The 17,242-nt window shown below is 41.3% G+C and overlaps 1 protein-coding gene across 1 annotated transcript in view; it reads right to left on the bottom strand.

The window, feature by feature from the left end:
* IMPG1 (interphotoreceptor matrix proteoglycan 1) overlaps positions 1-17,242 on the bottom strand; it is a 128,111-nt gene that overhangs the window by 64,269 nt on the left and 46,600 nt on the right. The window contains 4 exon segments of the mRNA XM_012809515.1: positions 871-947; positions 2,519-2,763; positions 4,105-4,125; positions 10,759-10,817. Of these exon segments, the coding sequence (XP_012664969.1) occupies positions 871-947; positions 2,519-2,763; positions 4,105-4,125; positions 10,759-10,817 (402 nt within the window).

The following is a 17,242-nucleotide window of genomic DNA, read 5'->3' as shown; positions in this document are numbered from 1 at the left end:
AAAAAAAAAAAAAAAAAAAAAGAAAGATGTTAAGGTGGGACTTTTTTTGTTTTTATTTTCACTTAAATTTCAACAACACATTTTGTAATTGACTTGAATCTACTATGGAGGAAAGTTTTAATGTAGAAAGTTGTTCTGAAAGGAAACCATGCATTAATGGCATTGATACCATGGTTAAATAGGATCTATTGGCTTCTTGGATAACTCAATCTGCCCAAATAGGGTTTATAATAATGAAAATACTTTGAATTGTGTTAATCATGTTAGAATTTGTGAATTGTTTCATTTTGAGAAGGAAAAGAGCTTAGTCAGCACTTCTATTTATGACAACCCAGGTGATAACTTCTGGCATAAATTAAATAAACATAGCTTTAAATTGAGTACAAAAAATATTATTAAATTTGTTATTTTTACTTTCTAAGACATTAATTGGTATTTGTCAACCCCTCTGTAAAAATATATATAGATGAGACCCTCAGAATTCAAAAACTAATTCATAAAGTATGAATTAAAATTTTTACCCGCTGAGAATCATAGTTAAATAATATATTCTGCTTTATCCTTTTCAGTTCATAAAAATGTGTTTGCTTTATCAAAAATGAGCACATCCTGATTATAACTGAAGCAAAGATCTAAGTAAAAGAAACTTTGAATTTTAGGATATTTGAAATGCAAGTTGGACTATATTTCATTAATATAGATACTGAAAGTGGGTTAACCAAGTACTGCCTATAAAAACAGAGAAGAATTATAATTAGCATTGCAGAGGGAATTTTGCTCTGTTTAGTCCTTAAGCTGATTTATTTTTTGATGAAAGGTTTTGAGACTATATTCCTATTTGATGACTATCAGGACAATAAACTCACTTACCGTTGTGATATCAGCAAGGGGCGTAGGCAGCCCGGATTGGGTGTCAGGACTGGAAACCGGCAGTGATCCAACAATTTCTGTGGGCGAAAAATCACAAGATGTGGGTATATCTTCCTTTTTTCTTTTGTGATTGGGGCAATAAAATAGTCAAGGTTGAAAAATGTGTCAACAGCTAATCTTTAAGGAGCACTATAAGAAAATGGTCATTAATCTAATTAATATATTGAAGGACAAATGTGAAGGGTGCACCTTGCATTCTTATGTGGCCAGAGTAGTTATTATGGTGGGGTTTTGGGGTATTCAGTCTTACTCTACAGATTTGGATGGCTCAATAGCAGGATGGCTATTTGGCTAGACCTGTGGGGATATGACTAAGCTGATAAAAAATAAAGGGCTAGAATAAATACTAGAACTAATGACCATTTGTGAATACCCACTTCTGTCCTAAAGCCTGATTTTCAGATCACCTGCGAGGGCTCAAAAATCACAAACCTACCATATCAGACGAGCTCTGGGATGAGGCTGAAGTTGACCTTTCCTTGTCTATATGTTCCTCCGTCCCTGCTTCCCAAGAGACTTTTATGAAGTTTTCCAGTGTTAAGAGTTAATATGAAACCAATATATAAATAATTACATGGCCACATGAATGATAAAACACAAATATAGTCAGCAAGGGGGAAGAGAGAGTAAGGAGAGGAAAGAGGGGCAGAGGAAGGGTGACTGGAGGGGTCCCACCTGATGTCCACAATGTGAGGGTGTTCAGCACGCCCCCTGGGTGAAGGGCTCTAATATAACTTAAACTTTACCTTCAAAGTGAGAACAATGTAACCTAAAAATTTGTACCCTCATATTAACTTGAAATAACAAAAAATAAAATAACAACAATCAAAAAGAGTCGCCTATCTGATCCAGAAAAACAGAGCTGGTAAAGAGAGAATGACTGGTTCATGTTGTACTGAAATGTCATTTTCACTGTCCACTTGTTTTGCCCTTTCCTGAGTGTAGAGGGCTTCCAGTTTCCTGGGTCCCCCCAGGCAGCCGCTGAGGATGCTGAGGAGGCCTGATTATTTGCTCATTTGTTTGTCCCTTCCTCTCTCTGCTACTTTCTGCCCTGCGAGGTTGACTTAACGTGGTCTATATCAGCGGTTCCTTGCCCTCTGTCTAGGGGATGCTTGGATTATTAGGTAGCCCTTTGGGCCTGGATGTAGCAATGAGGCTTTGCTGCTTCTGGGCCCTAATCCTTTAGTGCAAGCAAACCTTTATAAATAGTCCCTTTATCAAACTCTCCCCAGATTTTCCTAATTTGAATGTGCCATCTGTTTCTTGCTGGGACCCGACCAATTTACTAGATGTGGAAATGTGTTTCGGTTGTGCAGGGGAACTGAACTGTCCATGGTGGTTCTCCCTGCCTGAGATCCACAGGCTGACCATGGTCCATCTGGGCTGAACTGAAACCCTTGAATTCTTCAATTATATCCTTGGTGGTTACCAAAGACTCATCAAATGACACCCAGGTGGGAGCAAGGGAAGACAGATACGGAATCCTATGTGATGTGCCTATCACAGTAATGACTGGCTTTGTAAGGCCCAAGTTGAAATGACAGTTTCCATGAGACCCTCACACTGCCCAGTGCAACCTCCGACTGACCATCAGTGAACTGAATCGCTCCCACATCCAGGGATTGTTCTTGCTCCAGCACTTTGCGGATGAGCTTTTTGAGGTCCACAGCTGAGAGGGAGATTTCAGGTTGCCTGTCCTCCACAGTTCCACGAGGCGCTCCCTCGCTTTCAATTTTGTGGGAATCGAAAGTCAGGAGGTCACTTGCAGGGCTCTTTGGTTCGGTGCTGTCTCTCTTAAAGGTGGCTGTAAGTCGCATCTCTGTGGAGCTTGAACTGTAGACAGCAGAGGACACCCCCAAAACCATTGTTAGACACCTCGTAAAAAGAGTCACTACATTGCTATACAGCTCAGGACAGCTTCCTCCTCTTTCCTGATGGGCCTATCCCACTTTAAAACATTTTAATATTTATCAGAAATTCGAAATGTGAAAATAAAGGAATTGACACCATATTTTAATTCTGAAGTCGAATGCTTACCGGGGAGTTAAGTCCAGCTAGCAGAAGGACTACTAACTGAATCCAGCGACCATAGATTTTTACTTTAGGTCTTGTTGAAAAAGTGTAATTGTCAAGAGTTGCTGGTACTGACCAGTGTTCTCGGTGTTGTGAAGTGATGCATTGCCCATCAGGAAGAAGGATGGACAGTCCTTCCTTGCACAGACCCCCCCCTAGTGTAGAAAATGGCCGTGGGACAATGGACACACATGTAACCAGGTCAAAGCTTCATTTCTTAAGACTATTTCTCTTCTACTTCTGTTCCAAGGAGTATTTTTTAATAAAAAAAATAAAACTCTAAGTGAAACATAACACTCTTTCTCCTCAACCCACTTTTAAAATAACATCTAAGAAGGAAGGTGTGAGGAAAGAGGGAGGGAGGTGATACACATCAACTGTATTTATTACCGTATTTATTAATTCAACGCTTGTTGGCATGTCAAAACGAAACAGGATTCTCTATGCTTCTGTCCTTGGGAATCAGCTTTTGAATTCACGTCATGAATCCACACAGAGGGATATGGAAGTGTTTGAAAGGCCGTGGGAACTGATAATATATGTTTCTGGCAGCTCTTCAGCCCACCCCATCGGTCAGACTGTACAGTTTTTTATTTCACTAGTCAATAATGGAGCAAAAGCTGGGTTCTTATGCCTGAGCTCTCCAAGGTAAAAGGGGTCCTTTGTCTAATTCGCATTGACCTTGGAACCAAGGAGCAAATTAGTCTCTCTGCTTTACTCCAGGCTTAGGTTGGCTGCGTGTACGTGTGTGCGTTCAGACACACAGCTTTCCACCGCCAATGATGTTTAAGAAAGAGCTCAGGCATGCTCGTACTGCAGCCACCTGTGTTTATGCTTTCCTAACGAGACCTGAGTTTTGTAGTATTCTGTCCACCTGACCGAGTCAATGTTTACCTGCTTATCAAGTAGTGGCTTTGACTAGACTGTTTCTTTTCAACTATTGAGTAATTGACCAATTACTTCCACTTAGATAAGAAAGCATCAGAAAGACACTGGCTTATTCCAGACATTATATATAAAAATTATTCGTACAAAACCAGCATTTAAATTGGCAGGGGGAATATGTCGTATTTCAAAACATAAAAAATAAGTCTGAATTACCCATCTTTCTCTTTCTTTGGTCTTCATTGTATCAAACACCATGGAAGCATGCAAGGGAGAAAGAATATTTGTGACATTTATAGAGATAGTCAATGAATTATTTCATATACACGGAAAACCTATTCCCTTTGGTTGTTTCTTTCTTTGCCCCAAATGTTAAAGAAACATTAACATTTAAACTACCATTGGAATTCAAATGGAAATTCTGAGAGCCATTTGAAATTAAACATCATATGTGTTTTTGTTTAGGGTTTCAGCTTTAGTTCAAAGATTATATGGACTTTTGGTGGTCTTTGCAAACTTCTTGATTTCCTCATATTCCTCTTAAAGAGGTTGCAAATATATCCTAGAAATCTTACATTTTGGGTGGTGCTGGTGCCAGGAATTTTTTGGAAAGTGTTTTTTCAATGGATTTCTTGCCTCCCAAATGACATTAAATGATTAGTTTGTTCCTGAAGGTAATTTTCTAAGAAAGAACCCTGGAACTGGGGTTTGTTGTCTGATTATTTTTTGAATAGCTGTGATCAGTAAACTTTAAGGGATTAGTCCAATTCACCTTGGGATAGCTCACAAGAAAAACAACCACCTGCTATGGAGTGGGAGGAGGCACCAGGTAGCTTACATGCGTTCTCACTGGAACTTTTCAAAAACATAATCCCCACTTCACAGACAAGAAGAAGGAACAGAGAGGGAAAGTGGCAGCTGCAAAGTGGCACAGCCAGTACTGAGACCCTGCTCTGCCTGACCTCGAGCCTGGGCTCATTTTGCCACCGCCTACTTGTGCCTGAGAAGAGGCCCTTTGGTCACCAAACTGATGAATACATTTTGCTTTCCTTGGGCATATGCAGAGGGTGCCAAAAAAGTATACAAAGGAAAAACCTTCATTAAAATCATAATACTCAATATGTCCCAACAACAATAAATGAATACAAGTCATGTTTGACCTCTGCAATTACAAGAGGTGCTCAGAGTTCAAGCAATCCACCTGCTTCAGCCTTCCAGCGTGCTGGGATTACAGGTATGAGCCACCTCACACAGCTCCTCCCCTCCTCTTTTATTTGTTTTCAATGTCCATTATACCATGTTATATCCATATATACCCGTTGTTTAGCTCCCACTGATAAGTCAGAATATATGGTATTTGTTTTTCCATTGCTAAGGTTATTCACGTAGGAAAATGGTCTTCAGCACTATCTAAGTTGCTGCAAAAGACATTATTTTGTTCCTTTCTACGGCTGAGTAGTACTCCATGGAATATATTATATATACCTTATTTTATTTAACCACTCATTAACTGATGGGAACTTTGGATGATTCCCCATCTTTAGAATTTGAATTGTGCTGTGATGAACACTCAGGAGCAGGTGTCTTTCCTGAACAATGACTTCTTTTCCTTTGAGTAGGTATCCGGTGGCGTGATGGCTGGATTGAATGGTAGGTCTCCTTTTAGTTCTTTGAGGATTCTTCATACTGTTTCCCAGGAGGTTATACTGATTCACATTCCTACTAACAGTGTATAGCGTTCTCTTTTCACTGCATCCGTGCCAAAATCTGTTGCTTTTTGACTTTTTAATAATGGTGGGCGGCTTCTGTGGCTCAAAGGAGTAGGGCGCCGGCCCCATATGCCAGAGGTGGTGGGTTCAAACCCAGCCCTGGCTAAAAACTGCAAAAAAAAAAAAAAAAAAAAAGGCCATTCTGGTAAGTATATGGTGCTATCTCATTGTGGGTTTAATTTGCATTTCCCTGATTATTAGTGACATTAACCTTTTTTCTGCCATTTGTTTCTTGGCTATTTCTCTTCTTTTGAAAAAAAATTTGTTCACATCTTTTGCCCACTTTATAATGAAATTATTTGTTTTTTTTTTCTTGTTGACTTGAGTTCTTTGTAGATTCTGAATACTTGTCCTTTGTCAGATGTATAGTTTATGAATATTTTTTCCCACTGTGTTGGTTGTCTATTTGCTCTGTTGATTATTTCCTTCCCAGTGCAGAAACTTTTTAGTTTAATTAAGTCCCATTTATTTATTTTCGTTGTTGCTGTATTTGCTTTGGGGTCTTAGTCATAAATTCTTTGCATAGAGCAATGTCCAAAAGAGTTTTTAAAAATATTTTCTTCTAGAATTTTTATGGTGTCAGGTTTTACATTTAAGTCTTTAATTTATCTTGAGTTGATTTTGGTAAGAGATAAGGATCCAGTTTCATTCTTCTACATGTGGCTGCCCAATTTTCCCAGCATCATTTATTGAATAGGGTGTCCTTTCTTTAGTGTATCTTGTCACTTTTATACTAGTACCATGCTGTTTTGGTTTCTATGGCTTTGTAGTATAATTTAAAGTCAGGTAATGTGATGCCTCCAGATTTGTTCTTTGTGCTTAGGATTGCTTTGGTTATTTGGGCTCTTTTTTGGTTCCATATGAAACTTAGGATTTTTTCCCCTAGTTTTGTGAAAAATGATGCTAGTATATTGATGGGAATTCATTGAGTCTGTAAATCACTTGTGTAGTATGAACACTTTGACAATATTGATTCTTCCAACCCGTGAGTGTGGGAGGTTTTCCCACTTATTTGTGTCATCTGTGATTTCTCTCATCAGCATTTTAAAGTTCTCCTTGTAGAGACCTTTTAGCCCCATGATTAAGTACATTCCTAGGTATTTTATTTTCTTCACAGCTGTTGTAAATGGTATTGAGTTCTTGATTTGACTCTTAGTGTGACTGTTATTGGTATATATAAATGCTTCTGATTTAGGTACATTAATTTTGTAACCCGAGAATTTACTAAATTTATTTTTAATTCAAGGAGTCTTTGGGAGGAGGAATCTTTATGATTTTCTAGCTGTAAGACCCTCAGCAAACAGGGATAGTTTGGCCTCCTCTTTTAAGATTTGGATGACCTTTCTTTCTCTTGCCTGATTGCTCTGGCTAGGACCTCTGTATTATGTTGAATAGAAGTGGTGACAGTGGGAATCCTTGTCTTGTTTCAGTTCTTAGAGAAATGCTTTTAACTTGTTCCCTTTCAGTATAATGTTGGTTGTGAGTTTGTCATATACGTCTTTTATTATTTTGAGGAATTTTCCTTCTATGTCTTGTTTATTGAGGTTTTTATCATAAAGGGGTGCTGGATTTTTATCAAATGCTTTTTCTACATCTGTTAAAATGATCATGTGGCTTTGTCTTTAATTCTGTTTATGTGATGAATCACATTTATTGCTTTGCATATGTTGAACCATCCTTGCATCTCTGGAATGAAACCCTCTTGGTCATGGAGAATTCCCTCTTTGACGTGCCATTGAATTTGATTTGCTAGTATTTTGTTCAGGAGTTTGCATCTATATTCACAAGGGATATTGCTCTGTAGTTTTCTTTTTTTGTGTATCCTTTCCTGGTTTTAGTATAAAGCTGATAGTGGCTTTGTAAAATGAGCTGGGGGGATTTCTTCCTTCTTGATGTTATGGAACAGTTTTGCTAGGATAGGTGCCAGTCCTTCTTGGTAGATAAGTAGAATTAAGTTGTCAATCTCTCTGGGTATTTTTTTTAAATGGGAGATTTTTTAAATTACTGCTTCAATCTCATTCATTGTTGATTTGTTTAGGATTTCTATATCTTCCTGATTCAAGCTTGGGAGATGGTATGTTGACAAAATTTTACCCATTTCCTCCAGATTTTCTAGCTTGTTTGCATAGTGGTTTTTGAAGTATTATCAGATGGCATTTTGCATTTCTGTGGTATCAGTTGTAATGATTGAAACTTATTTGAATTCTTTCTCTTCTATTCCTTATTAATCTAGATAGCAGTCTATCAATTTTGCTAATCTTTTCAAAGAACCAAATTTTTGTTTCATTCATCCCTGTATTGTTTGTTTGTTTCAGTTTTGTTTAGTTCTGCTCTGATCTTTGTTATTCCTTTTCTTCTAGCTTGGGTTTGGTCTGGTCTTCTCTCTCCAGTTCCTTGAGGTGGGACATTAGGTTATTAAATCTGGGATCTTTCTGTCTTTCTGATGTGGCATTTAGTGCTATGAACTTCCCTCTTAGCACTGCTTTTTTTGTATCCTAGAGATTTTTGGTAGTTGTGTCATTTTTGTTGTTCAATTTGAAAAGGTTTTTTTAATTTCCATCGTGATTTTGTCACTGACCCAGCAATCGTTTAGCAGCAGGTTGTTTAATTTCCATGTATTTGTGTAGTTTTGACAGTTCCTCTTGAGGAATTGAGGTCTAGTTTTATTTCAGTGTGGTCTGAGAAAGTACATGACATAATTTCATTTATTTTTTTATTTATTTCAGATTAACATGAGGGTACAAACGATTAGGTTACATTGCTTGTGTTTGTTAGGTAGCGTCCGGGTCATAGTTGTGTCCCTCACCCAGGGACATACCCATCTATTGTGCTTGTTAGGTGAGATCACACCAGATTTCAATTTTTTAAAAATTTGCTGAGACTTGTTTTGTGGCTTAACCTTGGAAAATGTTTCACGTGCTGATGAGAAGAATGTATATTCCACAGGTAATGTGTTCTGTAAATATCTGTTTACTGATTCATTTTCTTTCACTGGAGATCAATTTTTATTTTCCACACATGGAATCGTACTTTCACTTGTCTTCTTTCACTCAAGACAGATATTTTGGGATGTACCCATGGTGCTGTGTTTTCCAATATTTCCTTCCTTTGTTAAGAAGGAGTCTATAGTGAGAACATGCTACAACTTGTTCTTCTATTGCACTGTGATGGATTTTTGGGTTGCTTCTGGTTCTTGCCTATTACAAATAAAGCTGCTATGAGCACTTGTGCACAAGTCATTGAAGGAGTATACCCTCCAATTAGATTAAATGTTTGTTAATAGTTTTCTACTTTTGCTGTAAGAGATAAAATAATATTTAAAGTGTATCTTTCACTGTTCATACTCATAATTTTGTTAATAATAGATGTCTTAACTCCTCAGTTACATTGAGAGAATCAAATGAGGTCACTGATATAAAGGTACTTGTTAAATTGTAAATCAGCCTTTACAGAAGTGAGCTGGAGGAAAGACAGTAGCAGGAGATTCACAGGCTTTTAGATCTGTGAGTATCTGGCCCCACAAGAAAGCAATCTTCTTCACAATAAGTTTACTTTACAATATTCTAAGCATTGTTATGAATGTTCAAAAGTTTGCCATCCTCATAAACTTATCATTTATTGTACTCAGGGGTCAAGATACATTCTGGTTGACAAAGTCTTCATGTCATAATGAAAATCATTGGGAAAATGTGATCAAACTTATAAGCATCTTAGGTAAAAATAAGAATTAATCCATATGGAGATAAACACTTGGGACAGAATCAGCTTCAAGGGATATATCTTTAAAATCTAACCTTGCAGAATTTCATCACCTAATGATTTGGTTTTCTTCTGAAATAGATTTTTAAAAAAATTAGATTTGCATTTCTTGAAGAGAAGGAATAGTGAGCATTTGAATCTTCACCAAGAGAACTGTTCCTATCATTTCCTTTAGCTCTAAATTAGAAATTTGTTCTTTAACTGCAGTGGTTTATACAGAAGACCTTGCCACCTATGTAAAATATTTTCCTATCAACACTTATTTTTCTCTCATCCATCTGATTTCACATGGAAAGAAAGGAAAATGAGTTTGCTTTAGTATATGTCAAGTGTTTCATCTTCTATAACTGTTACTTTTTGGTATTTCCATTCTCTGGAGTTACATAAATCAGAGGGGCCTAATAGCTTTGGAAGAAACAAACACCAGGAGAGCTTCCCCACAGCGATTTTTTCTGCGTCTGTGGAGCCCCCGCACTGTGCACCTTCTTGCCTTGAGAAGGAGCGGGAAGACTTCTGGTGAGACTGACAAGCCCCTCTCAGGGCATGGGGTCTCACTCAGCTCACACAAGGGCTGATATTTATTCTGTGGCACGTTTGAAAAAATACCATATTATGACCCCACGTGTGTATGTTTTGAATAATGAAAACTTAAAATGTAAAAGGTTTTTCCAGAATCATGAACCCACATTAGTGTTGGGGTTCTGCTGGACACAGCAAGCCTGCCTGTAGTGTGGCACTATTTTATGATTTTCTTTTATTTAAAATTTTAATTCAATAATTTTTGAATGGGAACACATTACTATGGTTTGGACATCAATATCAAAGGTGTATTTGGGGGAGTCTCGTTTCCCTTCCTGCTTTTGTCCACTTCGGTTTTCCGGCTCCCCTACCCCGCTAGGGACCATTTTTTATTAGGTTCATGTGTCTCCCTTTGGGCAGTGTGAGTTGTTTAAATGGTGATGATATTTAATGTTCGTAGGAAACCAGGCAATCAGACACCAAGACAAATGCCACTTTTTGGGATCTGTCTCTCCCGAGGCATTTTCCTAAGAGTTTTTTAAATAACAACATTGGCGGGGACAGCAGACAAACCCTCTGCCGAGAGCAGTATCTGGTTCCCGTAAGGAGGAAGGAATACAGCTTCTTCCTACCTCTCAAAAGTTACCCAGACTTCTGTGCTAACCAGACAATTTCTTTACCTGTAACATATTCAGTCTGCAGGATTTGGCAAAGCTAAACAATTGTGGAAAAGGAAATTCATAACCCTCATGATACTGCTTTTAAGAAGAGGATAGGAAGAGAATAATTTAAAAGTTAAGGGGAGTCTGATTCTCTTACTTACCTAAATCCTAACACATGGATCTTTTTGAATCCTGGAAGTTTCTTGAATACCTTTTGCATCTGCAGAGAGAGAGAAATTTTTTGAATATTCTTTGGTTCTACTGGGTCAGATCTTCACCCAACTGGAAAAAGCCTGAATGGCTTTGATGAGTTAGGGGAAAACTGGAAATGAAAACTGAAATGATGAACTAAGAAAATGACATGAAGGCTGTGTTAACCAGTTGGATGAAAGTATTTCAGATTGTATATAGAAACAGCACTCTGTACCCCATGATAGTACTAACGTACACAGCTATGATTTAATAATAAAAAAAATCTTAGTTTTCTGTTACTTCTGAAACTCAGGGGAAAATATTTTGCTATTTATTTAAAAGCTGCAATTAGGTAGTTCTGACCTGCTTTGATGATTACATACAATATGAAATAACTTCAAGGTACCGTTTGGAGGAGAATCATTTAGCTATAGGATTTTCACTTACATACATAGAGTAATAATATTTTCTGAGTATAACTATCCACAGTTAACTCTAATATTTTAACCACAATATTTTCTGAATTCATTATATGATGTGGAAAATATCTATAATGGCAAAGGGACTACTACATTCAACATGGCTGCTGCACATAAGTAAAATGGTAGAAACAGATTCCCATCTCATAGACTGGATTTCTTCTTAGATTCATGGGGGGCCTCAGGAAATCTTCTGAATTAATTTGACCTTACTGCTGCGGCTGTCACCAGAATACTTGACAACTGCCATACCCAGCAGCCTCCTTGCCCACCACAGCCTGGCTTCTGCTCCTGGTTCTCTGCAAGCCACTGTCTCTGCAAATGCAGTGGCATTTCCCACTCGTTCCCACAGCGTCCCTGGTCTTCCTTGGTTTTTCTTCCATCCCTCTGACCAACCTCTCGGTCTTCTTAGCTCACTTGACTCCTTTTTCCACCCTTTGCTTTAAACATTAGGAGTCTGCAGGTTGCCATCCTCAGCCTCCTTGCCTCGCCCACTCCCATTTACTCCTTAAGTTTGACTGTGGGCCCTGTGTGAAGCCCTGGGGATACGGCACGTAGGCCTGCACTGCCCCACCCGGCTTTCCCGTTGGGAGGCAGGGAGGCCGGAGAGATGAGGGGGAAGGGCCAGTGATCTGGTGGTGAAGCTTGGAGGGCAGAGCAGGGTAAAGGGGGAGGCTGAGCAGGTGAGCGGACACCAGGCCCTGTCCTCTCGTCCTTGTCCCCTCTCTACTCTCCCTCCTGCTGGGGGGTCTCATTTTCTCCCTTGGCTTCAGTAATCACCTGACACACAGCTTCTGCAGGAGTATTTCAACATTTACCACTAAATAAATTTGCCCCAACCAGAGTCATTCTGGTCCTCTCAGATCTGCTTTTTGTCCTAGCCTTTCTACCTCAGGGCGATGAGCATCCAACTTCTTCCATGCCGCAAAGCCCGGCGTCTCTAGAAACCTTTTCTCTATGGCCTCTCCCAAGGCAGCCACCAATTCCTACTGGTCCAAATCCGCCAGCATCATCCGTGCTTACCAGGCCCTTCTCACGTGCAGGGCCAGTGCTCTCTCAGCCCTTGTCACGTGCAGGGCCAGTGCGCTCTCAGCCCTTGTCACGTGCAGGACCAGTGCTCTCTCAGCCCTTCTCACGTGCAGGGCCAGTGCGCTCTCAGCCCTTGTCACGTGCAGGGCCGGCACATTCTCTCAGTCTTTCTTACACTCAGGGCCGGCACACTCAGCTCTCTTCCTGCACCGCTGAAATGGGATTATGAGTGTGGGTGGCGGAGGAGGGCAGAAGAAATGGCTTTCTGGGCGTGTGGGCAAGGGAGGCGGTCTCTCCCTGAGTGGAATCTTTGCTGAGGGAATCATTCCATATTCTGTTGCTCTTTGCTAAACATCCCTTGCTGGGCTGTGCTGCCTGTTGAACAAGGCCCAATTCTTTAGAACGGCATTTAAGACCCTATGAAATCTGCACACTCACACCTCTCCCCCAAGGTGCCTTATTACTACGTCTACACTCCGTGTCATCAGTATCCCCTTGGCCGATAGCACACCCTCCATCGACACTAAACTGACCCGTGTCCCTCCCCACGTACAACTCGCGTGTCTATTTCACCAGCGTCCTGTGAACTATTTCCCTTAGTCCAAGATGCATTTGCTCATTGGCCGCCTCCCCAGCGCCCATTTTCAAAGCCAGCGCAAACATCTTCTCTACTGAACAGCACTTGCAAGGGGCCCATGGCCAGTTATTTCAGGTGTTTTCCTCTTACTACTCTAGAACTCACCGCAGCATGCCCACAAAAGGCTGTGAGGCACATTTCCGTTCCCCCACTGAGGTGATGCACTTGGCCTCGGGGGCTGGCCTTGACTCAGTCAGCTCTGTTGCCCTCCCACTTTCCTGGTATCCAGCAGATTATCATTCTCGCAGTGGGGACTCGGCAAATTTCAGCTGAGCTGACTGCGTCTCTTTGTTCTCTAAACTCATCAATATGCCACTGTGTTGTCCCTGAGCTGAGATAAACGCCAATTCTGCGCTGTTGCACCAAGGCCTGGAGCAGCGACGCACAGACAGTCCCCAGTCACCTGCACTGGGCTCTGGAGCACATCCTGAACGGTTTGTCCCCAGCTGACTGATTTGCCTTCTAATTGCATTTTCTTGTGCCAACACTAAAAATAGTTTTCATTCCTTAAAGGAACTGCCATGATGATGGCAGGCTCCCTTTTTGGGTGACAAGGAGATACTTGTGGAGGCCGGCCTGGGTTTAAGTATCTGTTTTAATACTTTCTAGTTGCAAGACTTTGAGTATTGCTGAACGTTCTGAGACTTGGTCTCCTTAGCCAAAATGGAATAACAATACCTACCCTATAAGATTGTCGTAAGGAATAACTAGCAAGTAAGAAGTGCCTGGCACACAGGTGGGCAGGGAGTCGGCGATCTGGTGTCATTGCTTGTTTACTCCCCACCTCTCCTCCTGGACTGCTGGCTGCTGAAGGCCGGGCTTTCTCTTACTTCCCCTAGTGACCACACAGCACAGAGCCTGGCAAGGGCAGGTCAAATCTTCAGGTGGTCATGTTCGAAAGACATAGTGAGGGGAAGGACAAGATGAAGGCCTTATAGAGGTTGGGGCAGGGAACCTGGGTAGGAGGTTTCTTAAGTCCCTATCCACAGCCGGTCATGGGCTCAACAGAGAAGAACTGGGAGGTGGGGCTCTACTGAGCTGGTTTTTACTCTGTGATCTGGTGGGAAGGGCTCTGTACACCTTCAGGCATGCCCTAGCCTTCTGGGACAAACAGCTTTGGGACCACTGGGAATTTGTCATGCCATTCCAGTGATAGCACCCAGAACCGAGTGTGTAAGTATGTGCTGCAAATTCTTTTTTTTTTTTTGGAGACAGAGTCTCACTATGTCGCCCTTGGTAGAGTGTTATGGCATCACAGCTCACAGCAACCTCAAACTCTTGGGCTTAGGTGATTCTCTTGCCTCAGCCTCCTGACTAGCTGGGACTACAGGCGCTCACCATGATGCTGGTTATTTTTTGGTTGCAGTTGTCATTGTTGTTTAGGAGGCTGGGCCGGGCTCCAACTCACCTGCCGGGGTGTATGCACCCTGTGCCCTACTCACTGAGCTACTGGGGCTGAGCCTGAGCTGCAAATTCTGTAGGAGATTCAGCCCCTGAATCATCCCCCTCTCATGTCTGGGATTCTATGCAACTCATCCTGGGCTATATGCATGAAAACAGTCAATCAAGCACAGAATTGCCTCCTTAGAGGTCTGCAGCATCAGTGTCCCCAACTGGAGGCACCGCTGGGACCTGCTCCCCTCTCCTGGTTGGCGTGGAGGGGAGTTGTCGCTCCTTTCCCCGCCCCTTTGTGAACCCGTCTGCCATTGATTAAGAATCAGCTTTGCTTAGGAGTGTAGTTGAGAAGGCATCTAGGGAGAGGATGACAAAAGCCTCAGTTAATTGTGCTAAATAAGCTTCTGGGGACCTTCCACTCACGGGGCACTAGCCACTAAATTGCTAATTAACCTTATTAATAACGCTAAATGCACAGGGCCTCCCTGATTCTGCCAGAATCTAAGTTAACGGGGCTGTAGAAGCACAGCCCGTGTTGAGTCCTCATAATGTTTGCACAGTAGAAAGCGTCCTGACAACAACTAAGCGATTCCTTTTGACATTTGTATTAAATTGCTCATTAGGCTTATTGTGGAAATTAAATTACCACTAAGCACTGTCCATTAATTTCTGATTAGTCCCAAATGGCTGTGCTGAGCTAGGCGAGGGGCTGTGGCAGGGCGGACTGGTTATTCGAGGGCAGGTTGGGGGGCAGTCGGGGCCCCGCTGGGAGACTGGAGAGGGACAGCTGCTGTGAGCAGAGGGGCTCCGTCTGGGAGGAACCGGTGACTGTGCACGTGGAAGCAGCGGGAACCGTGACTGTGTACATGGCACCAGGCTGGGCGAGACAGACTCTTCTTTGGCTAATACGTTTTTCTGAGTCCAGAAGGGGCTTACTGACTTAATGATGACACGATAGTTATTTACTCAAAAATACATATTTGGGAATAATAGGAAACTCAGCACTGTGGTTAGGAGTGTTCTGGGACCAGGCTGCATGGGTTGGAATCTTGGCTCTGCCAAATAATAGGTGTGTTATCTGGGCCTGTTAATCTCCTTGTGCCTCAGTTTCCTCTTTTAAAAAGGGGAATAATATTACTTACAGGATTGCATGAACAATTAAGCAAGTATATATACATACATAAGAATTAAGAGCAGTGCCTGCCATTCTTTCTATACATAGCAGTTTAGAGTTGGAAAGGGAGTGTAGGGTCATCTTCTGTAATTTCTATATGAGGAAATTAAGGCCAGGGAAAACTGGTGTGCCCCAAATTCTCATGGCAGATTTTTGGCAGAAACAGGACTAGCATTCAGGTTTTTAAAAAGCCTCAGTGTATTTGGATTATTCTACATCACATTGTTTTAGGGGCTTAGAAAATTGATAACAAGTCGGTAAAGAGTCTGCATCCAATTATCCAACTTTGAAGATCCTTCAGCTGCACTAAGGATTTGCTGGAAAGAATGTTTTAAAGGAAAATACGGAAAAGTTAACAAGCTATTCTTTAATTCATTTTATCTAATAATCCATGTCCAAGTGCTTCTCTGGTTCATAAACACCGCAGGCTGATTCTTTCTCTTTGAAGTTTTTAGAAAGGATTCTTTGCATTTTATTGACAGAGCGCTGCTGCAGGGGGAGGTGGGAGGTTAGGAGGGTTTCATTTCTTCATCTCTCCAGGTGAGAGAAGGTGTGTTTTAAGTTCTCCAAGCATGAGAAGTGGGGCCTGTTTTCCCCCACCAGTGCTGAGTGAGATCGAGTTTGTGGTTATGTAATCTCATGGATGCTTCAGTTTTCAGTTGCATTTATGGAAATAACTGCTGAGTGGTTAACTGCATCTCAAGCTCTGTATTAGGACATTAGGCTTCAGAGATGCTTTCAGAGAACAGACTCTGCTCTCAAGGGGAAACTTACAGCCTTAAAAAGAGGAGTCTCTGCTCTCAAGGGGAAGCCTACAGCCTTCAAAAGAGATGGCAAAGGCCATAGATATGTGAAAAAGTAATCTCGAGACAGGATGATTAGTGTGGTACCAGCAGTGGGCATCAGGTATTAGCAAGCCCAGCAGAGAGGTGCTCAACCCAGAATGGCAGAGGGAACTTTCCATGATGAAGTACCTAAAATGAGGCTTGAGGAAGGGGCATTTCAGACAGAGGGGGCAGAACATGTAAAGGGTAAGAGTCAGGAAAATTTGCAGAGTTTGTACTTCTGGAAGCTAGTAGTGTAAAGGAGGGGAGTGACAAGGAACCAGTATAAAATGAGGCTGGAAAGGAAGGCAGGGGTCATATCACAGTACCGAAATGCTGTGCTCAGCAAAGTGGTTGGATTTATCTTGCAGCGGGTTGAAGAGTAGTTGAATTTGATCAAGGAGAGACATACGATTATGGTCAGAGACGGAGGAGACATAGTGGAAAAGCTGCTCGGTTTAGTAATTGATAACATGGACAATGGAATTGCCCTCCATCTATCACCCAGAAAAAGTAGCATGTATCAAACTGCAAAAATGAAAATATTATGTAAAGAAAAAGTATTATGCCATGGAACATCATGCAGCCTTAAAGAAAGATAGAGACTTTACCTCCTTCATGTTTACATGGATGGAGCTGGAACATGTTCTTAGCAAAGTATCTCAAGAATGGAAGAAAAAGTATCCAATGTACTCAGCCCTACTATGAAACCAATTTATAGCTTTCTTATGAAAACTATAACCCAATTATAGCCCAAGAAGAAGGGGAAAGGGGAGAGGAGAGGATGGGTGGAGGGAGGGTGATTGGTGGGACCACACCTACAGTGCATCTCACAAGGGTACATGTGAAACTTACTAGGTGTAGAATATAAATGTTTAAACACAATAAGAAAATGCTGTGAAGGCTATGTTAACC

The sequence above is a fragment of the Otolemur garnettii genome, unplaced genomic scaffold (genome assembly GCF_000181295.1).
Source record: "Otolemur garnettii isolate 467f Iridium unplaced genomic scaffold, OtoGar3 scaffold00107, whole genome shotgun sequence".
NCBI classification, from domain to species: Eukaryota; Metazoa; Chordata; class Mammalia; order Primates; family Galagidae; genus Otolemur; species Otolemur garnettii.
This window is presented reverse-complemented; position numbering and strand designations above follow the sequence as displayed.